Source organism: Leptodactylus fuscus, chromosome 11 (genome assembly GCF_031893055.1).
Source record: "Leptodactylus fuscus isolate aLepFus1 chromosome 11, aLepFus1.hap2, whole genome shotgun sequence".
In the NCBI taxonomy this organism is placed as follows: domain Eukaryota; kingdom Metazoa; phylum Chordata; class Amphibia; order Anura; family Leptodactylidae; genus Leptodactylus; species Leptodactylus fuscus.
Window position 1 is genome coordinate 20,177,118 of NC_134275.1, and position 25,823 is coordinate 20,202,940.

Below are 25,823 nucleotides of genomic sequence, written 5' to 3' on the forward strand. Positions count from 1 at the left end.
GTGTAGTATATATTGCATGTATATTGTAGTACATATATTAAATGAGTGTTCAATACCTCCTATGGTACAAACCCCCTAGAGGAAGGGGATCAAAAATAAAGATTAAAGTATATACTCGAGTATAAGCCGACCCGAATATAAGTAGAGGCCCCTAATTTTACCACAAAAACTGGGAAAACTTATTGACTCGAGTATAAGCCGAGGGGGGGAAATGCAGCAGCTACTGGAAAATTTCAAAAATTAAAATGATCGGAGTTTTTGGGTGCAGTAGTTGCTGGGGAAGGGGAGGGGGTGTTTTGGTTGTCTGTCTGCCCCTTCCCTGAGCTCTGAGGTTTTTTTCCCCCACTTGGAATTCAGTCTGGCTGAATATAGGGGATCTGCAGTGCTCCTATTAAGCCCTTCCCGATGGAACAGGAGCACTGCAGATCCCCTATATTCAGTAGACCGGGCACTGTCAGACACAGGGATACCTAATGTGTTTGTGTTTCACAGTCATTTTTTATTTTTATATGTATTCTAGGGAAAGGAGGGATTTAGAACTTTTATTTACTTTATTTTTTTATTTTTTTTTAAAGCTTCTTTTTCTTTCACTGTTTTATGGGAGATTCTATACATTACTATTGCGGCTTGTCATAGACCCCCTTCCCCCCCCCCAAAAAAAAAATAAAATAAATAAATAAATAAATATATATATATATATATATATATATATATATATATATATATTTTTTTTTATTTATTTATTTATTTTTTTGCATGACTCGAGTATAAGCCGTGGGGGTCTTTTTCAGCACAAAAACTGTGCTGAAAAATTCGGCTTATACTCGAGTATATACGGTAAGTAAAAGAACATAAAAAATATAATAAAACATAAATAATAAAATCTCCCCCTTTACACGTTTTACAAATAAAAATTACCCCACTTGGCAAGTCTTATGTACCATGTCATGATACCAATAAAAAATGCCAGCTTATCCTGCAAAAAATCCTTACACAACTCCTTTAAAACAATATGGCAAGGGGCAACAAGGTGGCTCAGTGGTTAACACCTTGCAGTGCTGGAGTCCTGGGTTCACATCCTGCCAAGGACAACATCTGCAAGCAGTTTGTATGTTCTTCCCGTGTTTGTGTGGGTTTCCTCCCATATTCGAAAGACATACTAATGTACATTGTGAACCCTATATGGGGCTTACAATCTACATTTAAAAAAATAAATGGCAACAAAAATAACTTTTGTTTTGAAAAAAAGTTTTAATTTTTTTTTTTTAAAGGTATAAAATATAATAAAAACTATATAAATTGGACATCACCGTAATACTGTACAGCAGAATAAAGGTAACCTATCATTTTTATCACATGTTACACACTGCAAAAACAAAAACTGAAAGAAAATGGCACGACTGTGGGTAACATGGTGGCCCAGTGGTTAGCTCTGCAGCCTTGCAGTGCTGGAGTCCTGGGTTCAAATCCTGCCAAGGACAACATCTTCAAGGAGTTTGTATGTTCTCCCTGGGTTTACGTGGCTTTTCTCCCATGCTACAAAGACATACTGATAGGAAAAAATTGTACATTGTGATCCCTATATGGGGCTGACAATCTACATTAAGAAAAATAATGTCACAACTGATTTTATTTTTATTCAATTTCACCCCTATAGAATTATTTTCTGGATTCCCAGTACATCACGTGGAATATTAAATGGCGCCATTAGAAGCAGAACTGGTCCAGAAAAAACAAGCCCCTTATACAGCCATATGAATGAAAAAATATAAACGTTATAGAGTCGAAAATTGGCTACGGTGGGAACAGGTTCAGGTAGTGATAAATAAAGGGGTCTAGTGTCTATCTGGTGTATCGGACATCTATGTGAGATCTTCCATGAAACTCATGCTGAGATGAATCTGACATTTCAGACGCATTTAGTGCACGGAGTATGTAGTAACATATGGTTCAGCGGGTAAAACAAATGAGCATTCAGCATTTTCTATAGATACAACAGTTGTTCTCTTATGGGGACTGTTAATCAAATAGACACTACGTGTTAGAGAATGGGAAATTTAGCTGGCGCACAATACAATAAAAAATATCCAAGAACAAACATAAGCAATTCAGCTGCACAAACATAAAAAGCAACGCACATCATAGTCTATAACGAGTCATTTCTGCGCACGGAAAAATCAACCGGCAGATAAGACGAGACTCTAAGACACGATAATAATAATATAATAATAATAAATTTTATTTATATAGCGCCAACATATTCCGCAGCGCTGTACAATTTGTAGGGTTCAGATACATGGGTTACATTACGATGTAATGGATTTAGAGGTTTTACTGCACAGTTCATAGCCTGCTCTTCTTAAGCTGGTCGCACACATTAGACATATATTGGCCAAAGCGGCTACTCTAATGGGACTAGCAGACCATCTAATGTGTACGGGGACCTCTTGGCTCTCTCTTGATGGCAAATGTCACAGGAGAGAAGGATCAAGTACATTGGATTGTAACATTTAGGATTTTTTGTTCTCGGAGAGATAGGAACATGGCAGAGGTGTCTCCATAGGCTTTGTCCCTTCTTCCCATTCAGAACATCAAAATATACAGAAACATTGCAGTATGTATATTGTATGGGCGATCAAACCACCTAAGGGCACTAAAAATAAAGGTTAGAGAGGACCTATCACCACCTCCAACTCTTTCCATTCTTCTGATTCAATGATTCTGGCAATGTTGGAAATTTTTCTATGACCCCACCATTCCTGAGACATCGGTGCTGTCACTTCCAGCACACTATTTGCAAAGTAGGCTTTCTACTGCCAGGTGGGCAATCCTGGGTTGTCTGCTGGCCTGAGTCTGGGCTGGGGAATAAAGAGATATTAGGTTCTCTATAGGAGAATGGTGCCAGCTGTGCCAGAATCAGTGGATCAGCCTCTACTGAAAGAGGCAAAGAGTTGGAGAAGATAGGACTTCAAAAACATGGCTGTATATGTGTGTACTGTATGTGTGTACATCTATGTAACATGCTCAGAGTTGTCTCAGTGCAGACTGGCAGATACAATATTTTTCCTTGTGCCACTGATGCCTTATATACTAATAGCAACCAATAATTGTTTGGATTCTTAGTATGTCAGTTTATCCAACAGGGAAAGTTGTGGCTGACCATACAGGAACAATATAGCACTGCATGCCATGTATGCCATTGAACAATAAAAGGACATGTCAGGATCTACCAGAGAAACATCCTCTTTGTATTCTATAAGACTAAGGCCCACATTGCGAAACACAGCAAAGAAACCCTGCAGAAAAAAAGCACTGTCGAAACAAATCACGATTATTTCCGCAGCATTTTTCTTTACAGTCTTCCCTAGGGCTGAAACCCCACGTTGCGTAAATGCAGCTTTTTTTGTTGCAGATTTTGCTGCAGTTTTTTGAGCCAAAGCCAGGAGAAGGTATAAGAACTTCCTATATGTTTCCCATTCTTTTTGTAACCATTCTTGACTTTGGCTGCAAAATCTGCAACAAAAAAAGCTGTGCTGCCGCAACGTGGAGCCTCAGCCTTGTCATACCTATAGGGAAAACACCAGCAATTCCACGGGTATAAAAGACATGCTGCGATTTGCAAAAACGTAGGTTTTTTTGAAAAAGATTTTTGTTTTTGCAATGTGTGGATGGGATCAGCCAGAATCTCAAACACAACGTTTATAGCCATGGTGTTTCCGCAGCAGCAAAAATGCAGTGTGGGTTTTAGTCTAAAACAGATGAGTGGATTGCAAGTACCAGGTCAACCGTTTCTGCAGCATGGACAACACACCAGCCCACTTCAATGCAGTAAAGTAGTGCAATGCTGTGCAGAGCCCCGTATACTATAGGGGTTGTTTGGAAACAAGATTGTAAAGGGAAAGAGGAGTTTCCTGGCTTCACATTTAGCCCTGTGTCTGACGCCGCACATTGTATTACACTTGGAACCAGTTACCGTCTAATGGCACACTATGTCAGTGGCATTACTCTGATGTCAGATGTGTAATTTTGTGCAATGTGATACAATAATGGGAGCTGCATCTGCACCATGTAGAGTATTAGCGTCCACCCTTGTTAGTTTTTTTTATAGCGTACTGTACTATTTCAATACTGCCATCTGCTGCACTTTACTGTAGCTACAAGTATCATTGCTAATACGGGTCTATGAATGCTATGAGCACTTTCTGAGCAGGCAGCATATATAGGTAGAAATAAGATGCAGGTCCAACCTATAATCCTATTATATTGACCACATAATAGACTACATATAGTACAATGTGTCAGGCTGACTTACCCAGGGCTCCATTATATAGAATAGCCTTTCTTATCAAGGGCATAAGATATGGACTGGGCCTATATAAGTGATTGGGTCTTAAAGGGGTGTTCCGGTTTATGTTTTAAGGAGAATTAAATGAATAAATAGCACATACAAACCCATCCGCTTGGCCTGGGATCCAGCAGAGTCTCCGTTTGGATTCGCAGTTCTTGTTTACTCTCTGCCTAGGCACGAACCCTTCAGCCAATCAGAAGCCAATGAGGAACAGATTATCCCTGCTCAGTCACTGATTGGTTGACATGCTCATGTTCAGGTCAAAGGTCAAGGAGAACAAGGAACCGAACTGAGACTCTCTGCGGGATCCATGGCCAGAAAGGAGGCCATGTATCTATCTGAGCTCGGTTGCAGTTTGTAAATGCAGCGACATTCAGGTTCGTGACTGCCATAGGTTCTGTGGGTTCTGCTTGGACACTGCAACCGGTTATTGGCCTCATTGGTTACTTGCAATAGTCATGTATGGCATCATTGAGGAGGTATCAGTGCTTCAGCGATGATGTAACCAAGTACGATACGTAATTGTGGAGACCAGGGATTGGCTGCAGTGGCCATATGGGAAACCATTGATGTCATTGCTGGATCGCCAAAACTGGTGACTGACAAATTGTTCTGGGGCCACATTGTTGGGATAGTTGGGTGAAGAAGAGCTGAATGTCATGTTTTATTTTGTTTTTTTGCTGCTTCCCTACCCTCAACCAATTTGTTGGTGACCTAGTAACATAGCAGATGAGGTTGGAAGATGTTCTAGGTCCGTCAAGTCAATCTATAACCCTACAGAGGAAGGAAAAACCTCTTCAGGCTGATGCCAAATATCTAAATTTGGCAAGCAGAATAAGAGTAAGTTCATACTGGGTTTTTTGGTCAGGAGTTTGAGGCAGATATGGCCTCAAACTCCAGACCAAAAGACCCAGTGTGAACTTACCCTCAAACTCTGGATCAATTTCTCTTCTCCAAAAATGTTATACCATAACCTGGAATATTTTTCCTTTTGAGAAGGGCATCCAGGCCCCTCTATACCTTGTACAAGGAATCCACCATAACATCAGTCTTTGGCATAGCCCATGGCCTCACTGCTATAATAGTAAAAAAAAAAATTCCAGTCTAGGTCCTTAACAATGTGAGGGCCTTGTCAAACAACTCCTCATGTCTCAACTTTCTGGATCTTTTTGACCATGACAATGTCATATGTGAGATGAATTGTGTTAGGCTTCCAATGGAATATATAGACATTTCGCAGTAAGACTGGAGACATGAGTTTATGTTGCTTTTCGGTCCAGATTTTGCTGCAGTTTTTCTAGCCAAAGCCAGGAGTGGATTCAATAAGAACAGGAAATATAAACAAGAATTTATATTTCGGTTTCCAATTGATTCCACCCGTGGGATTGGCTCATAAAAATTGGCTCACCGCAAAATCTTCACAAAAAATCAGACCATAAGAGAGTTGTGCAGGGCCAAATGCCCACTGACGTTGGTGGACTGAGGCGATGTTATAAAGAGGAGTGGGCCAGAATCCCTCAAGAGCAAAGTGAGAGATTGATAAAGTGGTCCAGAAAACGACAAGAACATAATTCCAGCCTAGAATTCTCCGTTATCTCCATTGTGTGAAATCTTTCCGCACCTAGTAGCAGCCTGGCTGGAGATAAGTGATTCTAAGACTTGTTATGTTCCTCATAAACATTTTCACACGTCTTATAAACACGCCGGGCCTACTTGTGAAATGACTTTTATGATAAACACAAGAGTGCGCTGGTTCTAGAAACATACTGGCGTCCATGTGTAAACGATCAGCGTGTTTTGTTTGTGTGTGGCACGTCGTAGGCTAAGGCTTGCCATGACGCTCTCTAAAATAATCCTTTATCAAAGCCAGACAGGTCAAAACTTCCGTGGAAGCCACTGAGGTGTTTTGGCATTGAAGCCATCCAAGTCTTTTGATGTAAGCTGAAAAATACTCCCGACGCCTTGAACACACATATGGCAGAACATGGAAATATTCTACTACATTGTCATCGCTCTAGAACGCTCCTGGACGCCGAATGCTGGGAGAGCACGAAGTGTGCCGTTCTGGCTTGTAATTCTTGTGATGTTAGTATATGAAATGCAAATCGTACGAATGGAGAACGGTGCCTATAATAGACCAACAAGATGTAAACTGTATGTGTAGTTGAGTAATCCTGCTACACATTTTGTGTGGGGACCTATTATCTGTATGGGCAGCGCAGTAGTGGGGGTGCATTTTATGGCAACTGCAATGAATGGGAATAGTCAGAAAAGCATCAAATAGTTTATAATTCCAATTCTGACTGAAATAATGACAAAGAAGGATCACTTATTGTACATATATAAGTTATAGAAAGATTGTTGTCTGGTTTTGGTACTCCTAGTGGCAGCGCTTGGAATAAGCAGGGACTCCATGACATACTTAGATTGTTGTCTGGTTTCAGTACTCCTAGTGGCAGCGTTTGGAATAAGCAGGGACTCCTTGACATACTAAGATTGTTATCTGGTTTCAGTACTCTTAGTGGCGGCGTTTGGAATAAGCAGAGACTCCTTGACATACTAAGATTGTTGTCTGGTTTCAGTACTCTTAGTGGCGGTGCTTGGAATAAGTAGAGAGTCCTTGACATACTAAGATTGTTGTCTGGTTTCAGTACTCCTAGTGGCGGCGTTTGGAATAAGCAGGGACTCCTTGACATAATAAGATTGTTGTTTGGTTTCAGTACTCTTAGTGGCAGCGCTTGTAATAAGCAGGGACTCCTTGACATACTAAGATTGTTGTATGGTTTCAGTACTCCTAGTGGCGGCGTTTGGAATAAGCAGGGACTCCTTGACATACTAAGATTTTTGTCTGGTTTCAGTACTTCTAGTGCTGGCACTTGGAATAAGCAGGGACTCCTTAACATACTAAGATTGTTGTATGGTTTCAGTACTCTTAGTGGCGGCGCTTAGAATAGGCAGGGACTCCTTGACATACTAAGATTGTTGTATGGTTTCAGTACTCCTAGTGGCGGCGTTTGGAATAAGCAGGGACTCCTTGACATACTAAGATTGTTATCTGTTTTCAGTACTCTTAGTGGCGGCACTTGTAATAAGCAGGGACTCCTTGACAAGGAATGTTCACAATGGAGCTTTTTGCAAGATTATTTAGGGGTGAAATATAAGAATTACCTGTTGACAAACTAATGTATTAATGCTATAACATACCCTATGAACAGCTGATTTTTATTTTCTGACACATTTACTATTTTTTTTCTATTTCTTTAGATTGATTCTCAAATTCTAATAACCTGCAGAGATGGAAAGTGGAGCAGACAGGTGACCTGTGAACCCGTAGACTGCGGCCCACCTGACAAGAACCACATCTACCATGCATCATTCTATTGTCCATATGGCACCACCTATGGAAAGCAATGCACCTTTCAGTGTTACCACCCTGCTCAAATGAGAGGTAACAAAACTATAATCTCTTTAATATCCAGAATTAACATAAAGATTCTTTTAACAATCCCCTGAGATCTCCTTACTAGGAGTCCTGTGACCCTTTGGCTTCAATTTATGTGACCTGAAAATAATTGTATTCATTGCTGTTTCTTTGTAGGTACTAAAAATGTACTGACTTGCATGGAGGATGGTCTCTGGTCCTTTCCAGAGGCCATCTGTGAGCTTATGTGCATGGCGCCACCACCTCTGCCGAATGCTTACCTGTTGACAGAGCGCTGCATTGATCATGGCCTCAAGGTGGGCACGTCCTGCAAATATAAGTGTAAGGTGGGATATTATGTACCTGACACATCAAAGAAGATAAGGAAGTAAGTGAGACTTTTATGATTTAACCCCGTCTGTTTCTTAGCACATATGTGTTACATGTAGTGACCGTACTCACATTTGCTTATGTTTTTATTTTCCTTTGGGGAAGGAAGGCATTTAAAATTCAGTGCACTAAGGATGGGGACTGGAAATATACAGAATGTGTCCCTGTAATGTGCGAACCTCCTCATATCAAGTTCATAGGACTTTACCAGTGCACCAATGGATTTCAGTACAACAGTGAATGTAGACTGCCATGCAATGACGGCAATAACCAGTCGGTGAGTCTTTAACGCGTATTACTAGGGATCGGAATGAAAGGTTGGCTCATATTTGTGGTAACTTAAAGGGGTTAACTGGGATTGGAATATTGAGCTCCTCTTAGGCAATAACATCACATCCATTGGTCACATGGCGCCATACTGCATATTAATAAAGCTAGGCAGATAATTTCTCCTGACCTCCTGACAAACGGGCAAAACTGAAGTCTTGTGGCCCTAGTGCAAAAGCACAGTTTGGGCCGCTCTACACAACATATCTTACACTTCCCTTTTAGAGATGAGCGAGTATATTCGATCAAATACCTCCGCTGCATAGCTCCTCGTGCAAAAACACTTCCGAGGCATCGAATTTTTACTGCCCCTCTCACCTTCCCTGGCACTGGGAGCTATGCGGCAGAGGTATTCAATCAAATATACTCGCTCATCTCTATTCCCTTTCTTTGTCTGGTCCTGAACCACCATGAAGACTTGTTCACAACTTGTCTGTGCACACAAGCTTCTCATCATTCCAACACCCTCTTGGTGGCCCCCACAAAGTAATCCTGCCCCCTTTTACTCACAAGTTACAACTGCTTTTGTCATTAAAGGTTCATTTTCTCCATTCTGATGGTGGAAGGCTGTGTATCATAAATCTTCCTCACGTGTCTTAATCCAGTGCACCAAAAATTTATGATACACAGACTGCTGGCCATCAAAGGAAATCTGGAAGGAGATCAAACCAGTTTAGTAAGTCTTCCCCATTATATAGGCCTTGTTGATCAAGGTCCGCTATGCCATGTATAGAGGTAAAGGGAAATTTTTTATATATCGTTTCATCCATCATTTGTGAACAATATAGTGGAAATAGAACAGAGTCCACCTCAAGGAATTATCATTCTTATTGTTTCTGAAGACTGGTATTTAATAAATGTCTTGTTGCAGGACTTTGGACATAATGTTATCCACTGTCAAAAGGATGGGACCTGGAGCGGTAGTTTTCAATTGTGTGACTCTATGAAAGGACCTTGTGAACCTCCCCACCTTTCTGCTATTGACCCATTGGTGATAGACTGTGCACAAGGATATGAAATTGGTATGTCCTAATGCAATCTCCAAAGTGAAAAGAAATGTAGTTTATAGATTCTCCTACTCAGTATCTGTATGTTATAAGAGGAGAAGTGGAAAGGCGCTATCCTGTTGTCTTATGCTGTGAGAGGGGAGAGGGAGCTGCAGAGAGGGGAATCTAAATGATCAAGTATCTGAATGATCAAGTACACATCATCGCTCTTACATCATACCTGCCCAATATTATACAAATTCTCTAAAGTGAAAAACATGTATCTCATAGCAGCCGTACCAGAGACTCTTCCACAAGAAAGAGCGGCCATGTTTTTGAAGAGCAGCAGTGCCCCCAAGCTGCTTTATTCTGCTTTGTACTCCAGAAGGGTTAGCTGCCTACAAATTGGTTCTCCTTCCATTTAGAAGTCTGGCTGGCATGAAATAGTTTTAATAACTTCTTATGGATGAGAACACGTTTGCCTATTTTGCATCCCGTGAAGCATTGTCTGAATATGAGTCTCCGTCCTGTAACCACCTGGAGCTCTTAAAATGAGAAGCAACCCCTAGAGAGAAAATGAACCAAAATGATGGAGAAATAACAAGACTAGGCAGACTATACAAGTCTCTGGCTGAAATACAGTATATCGAATGCACAAAGATAGTTATGGCTATTATTACACTTCTAATACCGAGAAAAATCAAATTATAAAGTGAAATTAAAATCTTTGCAAAACATGAATTGACTTCCAAAATGATATTTTGGACTTTTTTGTTGGTATCCAATACAAGCAATGTATTTTGCCACCCAGTGACATCAGTAGGAATGACTTGTCCGGATAGTATGATGGAAAGCAGGTGGAATTAGGAAACGTTATTTATATGAGGGTTTATGTGCCTCAAAGCTCAGCTAGTTCTCAGCCATTATTATTTCTATGCTGTAAATGCACGCCTCGCAAATTCGATTCTATATCTCTCTGGAGGGTAGTAGCTGAAACCTCGATGAGCTCAGCGTGCGGTAATAAAATGGTGAGTCACAAAAGCGGAGCCCTCGTCCTTCCATTTACGCAGCACCTATACATAACACTAGATTATTCCTTTTTCATAATGACACGGTAATCTCATTAATCATATACCAGGGAATGGTAACTTGTGAGTCCGGAATCAAAAATGGTTTCCTGCGGAATACTGGTTAGATGCCTATAATCCGATGCAAAACTACAGTATCTGAATAGCTAATATAGATCAGCGGGTGATAACAAGTATATGGGAAATGAACCATTCTAGTATGAATGTCACCTAAATGAGAACTTCTATACAGATTGTTACTCACATATATTTCGTCTGCATAAAAAGGAGCTGAATGCAACGTCACGTGTTTGGAGGATGAAAAGAAAGAAGTCGTCATCATGCCACCCAATGTGACCGAAAGGAACCTGCAGCATTGGATGAATCCTAAAAGAGTGCAGGTTAGTCGTGTAGGCGTAGAGTTCTCTACAGGTCATTGATAGATTGATTCATTTGTTTAATACGGTTCGATAGAAGAATTGTTATTTTGTTGGTGTCCTGGTTGGGTTTTAGATCAACGCTTCGAGATTTTTTAAGATGTTGAAGTCGTTGGATAGGACAGACGTGTTAGGGTAAGTTCACACGGGGTTTTTTTGGTCAGGGTTTTGAGGCCGTATCCGCCTCACAGCCCTGACCAAAAAGACAGCTCCCATTGAAATCAATGGGAGCCGCTCAGGTCTTTTTTCCAGGAGCCGGGAAGAGCGAGTCGCCTCGCGATTTGGCCTGAAGACACTCCCTCATTCATTCATTGGGCCTAATCTGGAGCAGAGTACGCGGCTGGTTGCCGGTGCAGTGCATCGGTTTACAGTCGTGACAACCCAGTTTTTGGATCGGAACCTGAGGCGGCCTCTGTCTCAGGTTCCGATCCAAAAAACCCCGTGTGAACTTACCCTTAGGCTATGTATGATCCTCTGTGGGCCAAGGCTATTTTGCTAATACCATGTCATTACTTGAAATACAACTGGTAATTAAGTGAATTCAATAGTAGGGTCTCTTCAGACCCCAGAATACAATGAATTGATGCCCTGGAGAGGTGCAGCAACATAACACAGTTATACTCACCTCTCCTGGGCATGCTCATGGCATGGCATCCGGCGGTGTCCCGGCATTCTCTTCCGGCCTCTGACTAATGCTTGGTTAAAGTTTCATGACATTGGTCCACCCATTGTAAATACCGAGGCCCAATCATAGGACTCATTGGTGACTGTGACGAAGAGACAGGAAGGGGATCCCAAGGAACCACCAGATGCTACAAGGATGCCCACAAGAGGTGAGGCAAGGTATAACTGTTAGATTGGCGTACTAGCCCTAGAATCTCGACTATCATAGTGTTTCATGGGTGACTCTAGGTCAAAGCTTTTGTTACATTCGGTCCAAAAGATATGAAAATAAATGAAACCAGAGAAATGTTTCAATACTTTCCGCACTGGATGACGTAGTGGCATTTTTAGGAAATAGAAGATTGTCCGAAGTCCCTGTGGCACCTGGCATAGTTCTAAATTTAATGATGGAATTAGATTGTTTCACAATGCTGATGTCATCCTACAGTATAACAGGATCTGATGTCTATTACTTTCAGACACTGGACAGCTTGAGTGGCCGCATGAAAATAAATGAGGTGCAACTTGCTTTGTCGCGAAGGGAATTATAATGCATCATAAGTCGTCTGGAGACACCCTCCTCCCTGACCTTACTTGTTCTCATTTATTCTATTCACTTACAAAGACTTAGTGATGTGGTGGTATGCCTGACTCATAAAGGGCATATCAATTTCAATGATTAAGTACCAAATATCATCCACTGCAGTGTCTACACCGAGACCTCAGAGCCGAATAGAGTCACAATATATTTATATAACTGAACGTCGTCCTATGAATTGATGGAGAAAGATACTTATTATGTCCAACTTCTGCCCCAGACTGGCGTTTATAATCTCATCTACAGTGATATAGGGGCACTCAATCTGATCAAGTGTCATGGGGTCTACAATGGGTTTTTTGTTAACCACTTATTGAGATGTAGTCGAAGGAATAGAAAATCTTCCTCTCTTACTGAAATTGTGTACAATACATTACCCAGAATTAGAGATGAACAGTAAAATGTTGGAGGTTCCATATTTGTTTCGAGTAGCCCCTCAATATTCGACTACTCGAATCGAATATTGAACCCTATTATAGTCTATGGGGGGAAAATGCTCGTTTCAGGGGTAGGCAACATTCGATCAAATTATACTTACCAAGTCTACGAGTGAGGGTCGGGCTGGATCCTCTGAGAAGTCTTCTCCTTGCAGCGTCCCCGCAGCATCTTCCGGCTCTGAATTCACTCTGCCAGGCATCGGGCCTGGGCAGAGCCGACTGCGCATGCCCTCACTACAAGCGCCGATGCCTGGCAGAGTGAATTCAGAGCCGGAAGACGCCGCGGGGAAGCTGCACGGAGAAGACTTCTAAAGGTAGGAGAGGAACCAGCATTGATTGGCTGACTGTATAGCATTCGGCCAATCAATGCTGGTTCTGCATCGAACTTCTACATTCGAACAGCGAGTGGTAGTCGATCGAGTACGAGTATTTTGAATACCGTAGTATTCAATCTAATACCTACTCGATCGAGTACTACTCGCTCATCTCTACCCAGAATACCTAGCTACAAAGAACTATTATAGCCATTGTTGAGGGGCCGACCACTGTGGGGTTATACGTGGTCATTACTGATCCCTTTATTGTATATGGAACTGATTTAGCTGAGTACATTGGCAGTCCCATAGACTTTGATTCGAGCAGTAGTTTACATGACCCCCACTCCATTCAAATGGCAGAGCCCTGTTCTCGTGATGGGTGGGAGTTCCAGTGGTTGGTCTCTCTGTGGTCATACATTTCTCCTATCCTGTGTGGGTTAATAGAAATATCAATGTTAATATTTCTGCATTCTTCGCCCTAGTAATATTCCTTAGAAGCTACAACAGATGCAACACTAATTCCTAAAATGTTTGGTTGGCTGATATAGGTGGGATCACTGCTGCAGGACTGGAGTCCTTTGCAGCTGTAGGCATCTCCTCTGACAACTGGGAGGGATCACCAGTGGCAGTGTGGGTGCAGTGGAGGGATTTAACAGAAATTTGTGCACGAGTTCCACCAGCCAGGCAGGCATGGGAGGCCCAAAAGTAATGTACAATTGGTGACAAAGTGAAGGAAAACAGGGCTGGCCAAGGTCAAGATTGGGCACCACTCCATGTACAGTATAGACGATACTGACTACAGTCATGAATTGCATCCCACTTGCAAATCCCAGAAAAAATCACAGATGCATACCAGAAATTCTTACAGGCTTACAGACTTTTATTAGCAATTCAAATACAAATTCAGTGTTTGCAAAAAAAAAAGGGGCTTGTCTGGTGCTCGGATGTCAGCTAGAAGCCAGGGAAGTTCTCGAGATCACTGAAGGTGAATCTGTTTTTCACTTACAGTATTTGTTAAACTTGGCAATGTGGGTTGTTGGATATGTCCTAGATATAAAGAGGCACGCTCTTTTTTTATTTCTGTAGTTATTTTTTTTTTTGCAATAAAATATATTTTACATTTTGTAACTTATAGTGACTTATAATTCGTTGTGTCTATTGCTGTTTTTGTCAATTGAAATACTTTTTTTATGTTTAGGTGCTGATGCACACATTTTAAGGACCCCTATATGAACATTGGTGTCTAGTCTATTAGTCTTAGTCCTTAAAAAAGTATATTATAACTATATTATCTTTGCCCCACCCCATACAGCCCCTCTACCTGACCCATCTATCAAAGTTAACGGAACCACGCTTACTCCTGTCCCACGGGTCCACTGCATCGAGATAATCCTAGACTCTGACCGATCCTTCAAATCGCACGTTCAAACCCTCCACACCTCCTGCCACCTCCAACTCAAGAACATCCATCGACTCTGCTCCTTCCTCACCCCTGAAACCACAAAGATGCTCGTCCATGACCTCATTATCTCCTGCTTAGACTACTGTAACCCCCTTCTCCATGGCCTCTCAGTGAATACTCTCGCCCCCCCCTCCTGTCCACCTTAAACTGCGCTGCTCACTTAATACACCTCTCCCCCCGTTCATCATCGGCTGCTCCCCTTTGCCAGACCCTTCACTGGTTACCTGTTGCCCAGTGAATAGAGTTCAAAATACTAATGCTGACATACTGTACAAAGCCATCCACAACCTGTCCCCTCCATATATCTCTGACCTAATCTCCCACTGCTCTCATCCGCTCCTCACACAACCGTCTCCAAGATTTCCCTGTGCTTCCCCCATAATCTGGAACTCCTTAACAAGACACATAAGACTGACCCCCACAATCACAGGCTTCAAGAAGGCCCTGAAGACTCAGCTATTCAGGAAGGCCTACAACCTCCAATAACACTACTGTCACCACATCACCATCTGAACTGTCTCCCCCTCACTTTCTGTCTGTATGCCTCTTCCCTCACTGTGCCAGTCGGTCATTGTTAGTACTATATTTGTTTTGAATATTATGTGCACTGTATGTAAACTCTCAAATGTACAGCATCATGGAATTAATATAATAATGTACAGCATCATGGAATTAATATAATAATGTCCAGCACCATAGAATTAATATAATAATGTCCAGCACCATAGAATTAATATAATAATGTCCAGCACCATAGAATTAATATAGTAATGTACAACATCATGGAATTAATATAATAATGTACAGCACCATGAAAATAAAATAATAATGTACAAGCACCATGGAATTACTATAATAATGTACAGCACAATGGAATTAATATAATAATGTACAGCACCATAGAATTAATATTATAATGTACAAACACCATGGAATTAATATAATAATGTAGAGCACCATGGAAATAATATAATAATGTACAGCACCACGGGATTAATATAATAATGTACAGCATCATGGAAATAATATAATAATGTAGAAGCACCATGGAATTAATATAATAATGTACAGCACCACGAGATTAATATAATAATGTACAGCACCATGGAAATAATATAATAATGTAGAAGCACCATGGAATTAATATAATTATGTACAGCACCATGGAAGTAATATAATAATGTAGAAGCACCATGGAATTAATATAATTATGTACAGCACCATGGAAGTAATATAATAATGTAGAAGCACCATGGAATTAATATAATAATGTACAGCACCATGGAATTAATGGTGCTATATGAATAAATAATAATAATAACAATAATAATAATAATAATAATAATAATGTTATAAAAAAAACCATCCCATACACAACATTACAAATTGCACGAAATGACAGATACACATTAAAGAATAAGTCAACTTTTCTTAATTTTTTCCTACTTTCTTAGGCCCAGTTCAAAATGTCAGTGTGTTTTCGCCATGGTTTTTCCCGCAGTGTTATTTGGCTGCAGCTCACTATATTGGGCTTTAGCTGTAAAGAGTAATGTATTTTGCTTTACAAGTTATGACTGAGGTATAAAGGATTCTTATTATGTCATATCTTAGTTTTTTGTTCTCAGTTATATAACTTCTAAGTTACAATATAAATATTCAATTTTTTTAATTTTTTTTACAGAAAATTATTTGTACAGGAAGGAAGCAATGGTACCCACTCCCAGAAGAGCTTCGCTGTATCAAGAGGTGTGAGGTACATTGGATTTGATTGTTCTCTTTATGTATTGGAAATATTATAGATAAAAGAAGTCATATTTATGTATAGAATGTTCTGAAGTCTAAGGCCTGGTTCACATCTGTGTTGGTAATCCGTTCGGGGGAGTCTGCATGGGGACCCCGAACGGACTACCGAACGCATTTGCAAGCGGTGTGTAGTGAAAGCACACGGAACCCATAGACTATAATGGGGTCCGTGTGCTTTCCGCACGGTCTCTGCAGGGAACATATGGACAGGAAAGTAGATCTTGATCTACTTTGATGTCTGCATGATTCGTGCGGGCAGCGCGCGGAAAGCACACGGACCCCATTTTAGTCTATGGGTTCCGTGTGCTTTCACTGCACACCGCTTGCAAATGTGTTCGGTAGTCCATGTGCGGAATCAACTGCTGATTTTGGATTGGAGTCTACTGCAGAATCCATGTGACTGGAGCCTAAGGCTGGAGTTTTTTGGTCAGGGTTTGAGGCATATACGGAAATCAAAGGTTGCCGCTCAGGAAAAAAGAAGCGAGATGCTCATTCTTCAGGCCGAGTCGCCTCACGATTCGGCTTGAAGACACTCCCTCCTCCAGACTAGACCAATTCACTGGGCCTAATCCGGAGCAGAGTGCGCGGCTGGATGCCGGTGCAGTGCATCGGCTTTCAGTCGCGGCTACTTGGTTTTTGGATCAGAACCTGAGGCGGCCTCCACCTCAGGTTCTGGACTAAAAAACCCCATCTGAACTTACCCTAAGGGTATATTAACACGTAGCAGATCCGTTGCAGAAATCACTGCGATTCAGCTCCATGCACCTGAATGTGGTTGTGTTTATGGCACTTCCCCAAGCCCCATTCAGATCAATGGGTCAGTCATAGAAATTGCTGCAACAAACTTTAGTCTCATCCTGGGGTCCGCTCGTTTCTATTAGGGAATTTTGGGAGTTTCATATTCAGCTGAATAAGGGTTGGAGAAAGCACATCCTGCAGAAACAGCCCATTCACGTCTATACAAATAGATTTTTTCAGTCGCCGAAATTCTGCATCAAATCTGCTGTTAGTGAAAAACCTTTTATGTATTTTGATTTACAGTCAAATTAAATTAGATTTCTGCACGAAAAAGAAAATGCTGTTTAACAAAACTTGGGGAATATGTAATAAAAGCATTAGAGATCTAGACCATTAGGAACAGCCAGCTAATCGTGTTTTATTCCTTGTTATGTGACAGCCATTTATTGCCGACAATTATTGTGATGGGGGAAACAACTGGGCGTTTTGTGACTATGATGGCGGAGATTGCTGCACCTCCACTGTTAAGACGAAAACGGTAAGGAACAATTTTTTCTCTTTTCTGTTTATTGTATCTTTGAGTAATGTGTAAGTCACATGAATCTAATACTTGTTACCGTTCAAGAAAGATCTTGAAGATAACATGTCTATCTTGTCTACAATAAGACAAAGTGATACTGTGTTAAAGGGTTGGCTGAGGTGACAATATTGATAGTCTATGGCTCTCAGCACCCGCGCTGATCAGATTGAAGCAGGACATCCTCACCATTGTTTCTAGCATTCTCACCTGTTTATACAGCAGCGGCAATTCAGGGTGTTGCAAATTCATCCCATTGGTGGAATCTGCAATACGTTACATCACCACTACCCCAATAAGTAGACAACATGCAAGTAGAAAGACCAATACAGAGAACAAAAATGTCATAGTGTAGAGTTCCTTCAAAAAGATAATCAGTGAGCAACCAACAGTTGGACCATAAAAGGGTCCAGCCCCAAATCAAGATCAGTATGTAATCTCTGGGGTCTGACACCCAAAAACCCAGACTTTGCACCGATCAGCTGTTCCTTGTGCTGGTTCTTGGGGTGAGATCCTCACAGGTCCCATAATGATGTCTTATCATCTGGATAGGTGATCAGCATGAGAAACAGACTTGAGTCCAGACAACCCATTTAGTATTGTGATCCTAGAAAACTCCCCAAGGCTGAAGCCCCACGTTGCGGAAACGCCACTTTTTTATTGCAGATTTTGCAGTGGTTTTTTGAGCCAAACCTAGGAAAGGCTACAAAAGGAATGGGAAATATATAGAAAGCTCTTACATTGCTCCCTTCTCCGCTCCTGGCTTTGGCTCAAAAAATCACAGTAAGGGTAAGGGTTTTTTGGTCAGGCTTTTGAGACCATATCCGCCTCAAAATCCTGACCAAAAAGACGGCTATCATTGAAATCAATGAGAGCCGGTCAGTTCTTTTTTCCGGTAGCCATTTATTCTAGCTCCCGGAAAAAAAGAAGCAAGATGTTCATTCTTCGGACCAATTTGCTTCACGACATAAACCTGGAGACACTCCCTCCTCCCGACTAGGTTCATTCATTTGGCCTAATCCGGAGCGGAGTGCGCGACTGGATGCTGGTGCAGTGCACTGATATTCAATGGCGGCTATCCGTATTTCGGTCTGGAACCTGAGGCGGCCTCCGCCTCAGGTTCCCGTCCAAAAAACCCCATGTGAATTTACCCTAAAATCTGCAACAAAAAAAAGCTGCGTTTCTGCAACGTGGGGCCTCATTCTGAAAAGGATTCTTAAGTCATAGCAGGTAATGCCATCTTAATAGGATACTACAAGACGTAGTCTCACTTTCCTTCGTGGTGGTCTAACTACAATGAATACCAAGGGTTCTTTGAACTTTTTCGCTATCTGCATTCTGTGCAGACACAAGCATTCGGCAATCAGCAAGTGTGGGTATGGCATAACATGATGCCGTCACTTGCTAAGACTGCGATAACCCTTTGAAGTCACTGGTAATATTCCCCGCACACCATCCCCGCTGAAGCATCTCCTGCCTGTATCCTATGATAGCCTACAAGTGTTTACTACTCGCTTCTCTATCTTCACATTCTACAAAAAAAATTTTTTCACTTTTCTTCTAATTGTCATTTTATGTATCTCCCGAACTAGAAGAAAACATTTCTGAATGTCAATAGAATTTCTGCCAACTGGCACCATTATAAAGCACCTGCATCTGTAACCAGTCTCTCAGCGTGCAGGCAGCTCAGGGCCGCTACTTTCATTGGAAGAGGACACATTAAAGATTGGTCATTTTTACTTGGACCAAATATCAGTGTTTACTACCAGCGCTGCATGTTTTTTATTAAACTTCTTTCTGTAAGGGCGTATCTGCTGGAGTGTTCTTGTTTTCAGAGGGATTCCTTATAGACAAAGATAAATGAGAAACAGAATGCTGTCTCCTGTTCCAGAAATTTTCGTTTTTCAAGACCACACAGTATTCTACAGATTTGTGCGGAGGAACATGCTACAGGACATGGTAGAGGCATGCTCTAGCCATACAAGATGTGCTACATATGTTAGCAATGTGTCGTGGAAGTGGCGTGAATATCTGATTATCTGATGGGTTATCTTAGGCGCCGTTCACATTACGTTTTTAACACCCATTTACATTAATATTTGGATTTAAAGATTGGATTGAAAATGGTAATATATCTTATCAGAGGAAGGGGTTCCTATCTGCTTTTGTCAGCTCCTCTTCAACCTGCTCAATTTATCGAGAGATCTGTCTAGAATGAAGAATTTATAGAACTCTATGGAGAGGCGAGGGGGAGGAGGAGTGAGTGAGAAGCAGAGAGAAAGAAGTATCCTGGAGGAGATGACAGTAAGATATCTGTGTCACCTGAGCTCACTCTTGCTAAGACCTACTGAAGACCTACCGAAGAAATCTTTCTGTGTCTGATCAGAGACTGAGCTCTACCAATCTTCACACTGAAGACAGATCTCTCAATGTAATGATCAGTTTACCAGGCAGAAGTGGAGCTGGTAACAGGAGAAAGGAGCATTTTTCTCTGATAAGATAAAGTACAAAGTTTCTTATAATCACAACAACTGTTAAGTTATGCAAACAATTGAGATGGAAGCTACACTTTGCAGTTAGATGGGTCAGGCTCACCTGAATGTAGCTCCTTTTTTCCCATTAAAAGTTGTACCCGCTCCAAATGGCAACAGCGGAATGTATTTTCATAGGGAAGATGGTGTTACATTCAGTTTAATGTGATCTATCTCTATGTGATATTGGTTTAATATGCTTCAGCCCAGTGATGGATTCCTTTTAAGGCTCCCATAGATGTCAGAGCAAAGTTGACCAAAACCTGCTGGTTCTGGAAGAAACAGCTTTCTGGGCCTTCAACAAATGATGGCAGGCAGAAGTAAGAAGGATTGGACACAATTAATTCCATTGTTGTGTCCATTAGGGAGCTACGTGGACTCCGGAGGTGCCTGGTAGGGGCTTCCTGCATGACTTGACTGAATATGCATTTTGTATGGGGGGGGGGGGGGAGGAATAGCTTCAGCTGAATACTTGTTCAGCCATTATTTATTAAATGTGTATGAGTACGCTCAGACCTACAGAAAAATTCCATTAGGCACATACAGGTGCTGGAATATCTGTCACTATTATTCAATAATCCAATCTGTAGTTCTTGTTCTAAAGGGTAAAAATAAATATTTTTCCAAGCACTACTTTCAGATATCCAATTTCTTATAACTAATAGATGACATAATAAATTACAAATATCATCCAAAAGTCAGCTCAGTTATTTAAAGATGTGAGCTCCATACTCATCTTCTGGGCTGGATAATCCAGAGATACGATAATCCTTTAATAGTCCCACCATGAGAAAATTTAGTGTGTTACAGCATCATGGACAATACAGTAATATATTACAATAAAGAACACATACAAGCTCATAGCAGATAGAAAAGATACTAGGAGTCATAGCAACTAAAAAGAAAGAAAGAAAAATTCAGGATCATTTAGTTCTCTGTGCAAAGTGATGTTGTTGATACAGCCCGACCGCGGTTGGAGGACACGAGGAGGGGGGCACAGTATGTAGACATAACAGGCAGAGGCAGCTTTTGCAGAGGTGGGGGACATATGCAGCTATCACGAAAACATGTGATAGTTCCTTGGTAGGTAATAAGATCTCATGCTCACAGGTGATAGTTCAATATCGTTGCAGCACTGATGTTCTTTATCCACAATATGCCCCAATATGCACCATCTTTCATCGCAAGCCCTCCGCCTTTCTTCTTACATGTTCTATCCACCCGAAGAAGTCTGAAGCCCTCCAGGGAGACAGGGTGCTGATAATTCCTCCATACTTTATCTCCCTCTCTTGTCCATACTTCCCTTAACTCGGGGAGGGGGGTAGGTTCTTAGGCTGTAACAAAGCCTTCTACATGCACACAGCCTGCCGACTACAGGCATCTTCCAAACATAAACAATAGACACAAAAAGTATTTTGAAAGAAAGAATTGCAAGTTTCTCCTCCATACTTATCTGCCTCTCTTGCCATGCTTCCCTTAGTTCGTGGGGGGTTAGTTGGTTCTTAGGCTGTAACAAAGCCTGCACGTGTGCACAGGAAATTTCAATCTGTCGGCTGCAGGCATCTTCCAAGCATAAACAATAGACACAAAGGATACCTTTGAAATAGTCCGCAAGTTGTTTTTTTTGAGTCCAGATAGTTAACTATTCATAGTACAAAGATACTTGAGTAGAGAATTTTGTAAATAGAGACAGAAGAGAGTGAAAAAGGAAAGATAAAGTTCGCTCTCAGCTTGGAGCTTCTGTAACAGGCAGCCATCTTGGAAAAATGACCAGCTTTTCAAAGCAACTTGATTTTTTTGATACTCTGGCACGAGATGCCTTACTGATATTGTATTTGTGTGTGGTATTTGTGAACTACATCCTGTCATAAGATTTGCTAGCTTGTTCATTGTTTAGAGGTTAGAGCAGATACACCGGTGCAGGCTTTCTTCATGATCTTGCTATTGTTATTTACATACCTGATCGGTGTGAGTTCCACCCATGAAACCCTTATCTATCAGGGGAATGGTGGTCCTTTGACCCTCTTTTTTCTGATTCCTAACACTTTTTCTCCATAGACTTCTGTGCAATTGTTATCACATTTCCTTCTTCACTGGCAAATGAGTATAACTGAACTAGAACATCTTCTCAGGTTCACTTTTCCCAACGATTTACTAAATGAATTTACCTAATCTTCTTCTCTACAGGTAATCCCGTTTCCTGCGGGCTGTGATATACAGGAGAAGTGCGCATGCCTGGACCCCAACGCAAAGGAAAACAATCCAAATACTCAAAGTCCAAACCACGGATAGCATTCTGTACAGTTCGCATGACCACAACCGATGGCAGACTGGAAAACATGTCACATTCCCTCTGTTATTTTTATAATAGCTGCTGAATTGGATTGCGTTTCTCCATAAGAAACCATTGCATACTGACCAGTCTGATATTTTTCTATAGAAATGAAGAGCTGCGATTGATGCATTACGATACGAATGCCTAAGGAACAAACACAGACATCGTATGTGTTAAGCTGTGGTATGGCCAGAAGAAGACAAAACACAAGCCATAAACACATTGATTTTCAGCCAGTTAGACTGGACGCTTCAGTCCTCCTTTTCTCACGCAGACGGTAGACTGTGAAGATTTCAAGGCGAAACAGGAGTGACCGATGAAACGAGAAGACGATGTCTCGGTTTGCAGTCGATGCAAGCTTTAGTGTTTTTTTCTCCATCAAACCTCGAGCTGTGCACTTTTCCTGTTGGAAGGTCTGTTAGGGATGACGTCTAACTGCCTTATAACAGACATACATCATTTACCCCGATGCCACCAAACCCCAACACTAGTTGTTTGAGCATAACCGTTGCTGCTATTCCTGCTGCTATGTCCCATACAGCCATTCTCCTTACTGTGTCAGGTCAAGTTGAAATCAACCTAAACAACCAGTCTGCCTTAAATCTCGTCTTTTTTAGCCTGCCATTACACCCTCAGGCCTCATCCTTTACCAACAAATTACAGGGACCAAAACGATCAGCTACTTTGAGATGGGTTAGAACCTCCTGGTATTGTCCGACGTGGCACTTTGAGACCTTCGAGTCACTTCTAGATTGGATTGAGCGGCGTCTCCTACCAGCCGCTCCATTGGGTTGTCGAGAGAAAAAGAGAAGAGGGTTGTATCAGTATTATATTTAGGCTGCGTCCATGAAGACTTTATTTATGGATTTCTTGTTTTTAGAGAACACTGCCCTTACTCGTTTCTTCTATTTTTTGTTTTTATTTCGCCATTGTATGGGTCATTACATGTTAAGAATGGTCGAAGATGACGTGCTAGTTATTATCCTTTGACATCAATACCATTTGCTTTGTATGATATATGGTAAACCATGTACGTTGGGGGCTCCTAATCCTCGAGTAGATAAGGTTGGGGTTGCAACGATATTTTTTGTGTCTTTTTTTTTGTTCTATTTTATGATAGCCTGGACTGTGCTGTTATGAAATAGCCTTGGAGGGCCAGTCTAGTGTGTCGATGCTAACTGTATGCTGCTGAGAAGTCTCCGATCAGTTTGGGGTACACATCCAAGTCATTCGTTCACCTGGGATAGATACTATGTACTGGCTGCTGCTGAAAGATAGGCGTCTTGTTTGTTAAAGCACTGTGTAGGCAAGAACATGATTCTGGGCATGTCAAAGTAGAGGTCTTGCGGCAAAAGCGATGGGATTGTCCTGGTTCAGGATCTATTTAAGACGGCAGCTTTTTTTTTACCTCTTCAATCCCTGAAGGATTAGGGCATTCCCTGAGGGTGTTTTCAGAGCAGGTTTCAGCTACCTCCTTTCTGGTTTCAATTTCACTGGCTTGAACTGTCAGTTTTTTTTGTTTTTCGTTCTTTTTCCTGTGTTTAAAAAAAAAAAAGCAAAAAAAAAAAAACTATATTATAAGATTTTTCGCAACTATTTTTTTTAACTGCATGGTCCAAAAAAAAAATAAGATGCAAAGTATATGTTTTTAAAGGGACGTAATGTTTAAGTAGTTGCAAAGCAGAGAGCTATACCCACCCTGCCTGCGTGGTGATGGCTAAGAGCATGTCTATTGATCTTGTCTATCTTTCTCAATGGGTGAGAAAATATTACATGTGCGTTTTGCTTTCCTCGGTACATGAAAAAATGAAGACGAAAAAAAAAAAGTTCTTTTTTATCAGTAATTTACTAAGCTCCATCTCCATCGTTGATACTCTTCATGGCTGCTACTTGCATACTGAAGAATCCCCCAGACCCTGCGCTACCGCTCTGTTCCATAGACGCTCTATACTGTGTAACCTGAACAATAGAAGCTCCACTCATCATATATATATAGATATATAGATATATATATATATATATATATATATATGCGCTTCATTTCATACTATAGAACAAAAGGAGTGGTCATTTCTGAGTGAATACAAGAATGAAATATGAAATGATATGGATGAGCAAACAGACCTCCGGCCGCAAGCTGTATATAGGGCATGGGATACCAGTTGGTAAAATTTGGTTTGTCCACATGTCCACCCAAGACACACCTTCTGTTAGCCGAGGTAGACAGCTACTTCTAAAAACCATATCTTGCTCTGGCAGACACTGCTTATTTATATGTTAAAGGGGCTCTCCAGAATGAGAACAACATGGTTGCTTCCTTCCACATACAGTGTCTTCGCCTATCTACAGGTTGGGTATCATTTTGCAGCTCAGTTCTATTGAAATGAATGGGACCTAGCTGCAATACCTAGATATGTCAGGTGTTATTTTTGGAAAAAAGTTGCCATCTTTCTCTAATCCTGGACAACCCCATGAAATGGTTGATTGTTCCTTGGAGTGGCTAGCGTGTAGTATTACATTTTCCCTGCAATGGCCACTTCTGATGGTGTGGACTGCAGAATCAGCTGGAGCTCTCGGGAGTGAAATTCATGAGGATCTGATATGATGAAATAAGGATATTGCAGAAGTATTATCTTATACTATTCCCTATAGGAGTTGCTGTTGGAGACATATATCAATATCCTAATGACTATAAACTAGAGGGTGAAGACTGAAGACCTATCCCACTACTACGTAATTTGTCCAAAAACCACAAAAACAATTGTCACTAAAGTTCTAAAATAACAGAAAAAAATAGTCAGCTCTTCAGTCCTTCATCAGACGGGCATCAATGGTCCCCAGGCCAACATTGATCTTGAGGGTCTGGGACTCTTGTATAGAGAAGTGGCCATACATGGACAACCTTCTCCATTCACTTCTCAGGGACTGGTCAGAACTCCTGTAGAAGTAGAGATAGACAGCCATGCACGCACAAACAAATCTCCAAATCTCCCCGGATCCCTGTTCTTCACATAGTTTATATGTAGTGTTACTTACGGTATTTTTGGTTCTTTGCACATTGATATCTCGGTAGGGTTTCCAACGATGGCCATTTCAACATAAAAACAACCAACCCTAAGAATCTAAAAAATGTCATTGGCATATATTTGATTGTTCTATGTAGTATTGTTTTACAGACGCTCGTATCTTTCAGCCTCATCATTTTCTGTTTTGGCACTAAGACAAAAGACTAGTCTCGTATGGCCGAAGAATCAACCAAGCCAATGATACGTTAAATCCATCAATGTCCAGAGAAATTCCTCCCTCTTAAAGCTTCCTTTGTATCACATACTTATAATTAGTATGAAATGTCAAAAAGTGTCAAACAATTGTAAGGTAAAATAATA

At 41.1% G+C, this 25,823-nt stretch overlaps 1 protein-coding gene across 2 annotated transcripts in view; it reads left to right on the plus strand.

Annotated features, from left to right (window-relative positions):
- PAPPA (pappalysin 1) overlaps nucleotides 1-23,167 on the plus strand; it is a 220,270-nt gene extending 197,103 nt beyond the window's left edge. The window contains exons 15-22 of one of the 2 annotated variants that reach the window (XM_075260062.1): nucleotides 7,613-7,796; nucleotides 7,947-8,157; nucleotides 8,265-8,436; nucleotides 9,358-9,508; nucleotides 10,828-10,940; nucleotides 16,135-16,206; nucleotides 17,434-17,532; nucleotides 22,290-23,167. In XM_075260062.1, the coding sequence (XP_075116163.1) occupies nucleotides 7,613-7,796; nucleotides 7,947-8,157; nucleotides 8,265-8,436; nucleotides 9,358-9,508; nucleotides 10,828-10,940; nucleotides 16,135-16,206; nucleotides 17,434-17,532; nucleotides 22,290-22,394 (1,107 nt within the window). In that variant the 3' untranslated portion in view covers nucleotides 22,395-23,167. Of the gene's footprint in view, nucleotides 1-7,612; nucleotides 7,797-7,946; nucleotides 8,158-8,264; nucleotides 8,437-9,357; nucleotides 9,509-10,827; nucleotides 10,941-16,134; nucleotides 16,207-17,433; nucleotides 17,533-22,289 lie in introns of those variants that run through there. The other variant, XR_012711848.1, reaches the window with a different exon arrangement.
- Nucleotides 23,168-25,823: the final 2,656 nt, after the last annotated feature.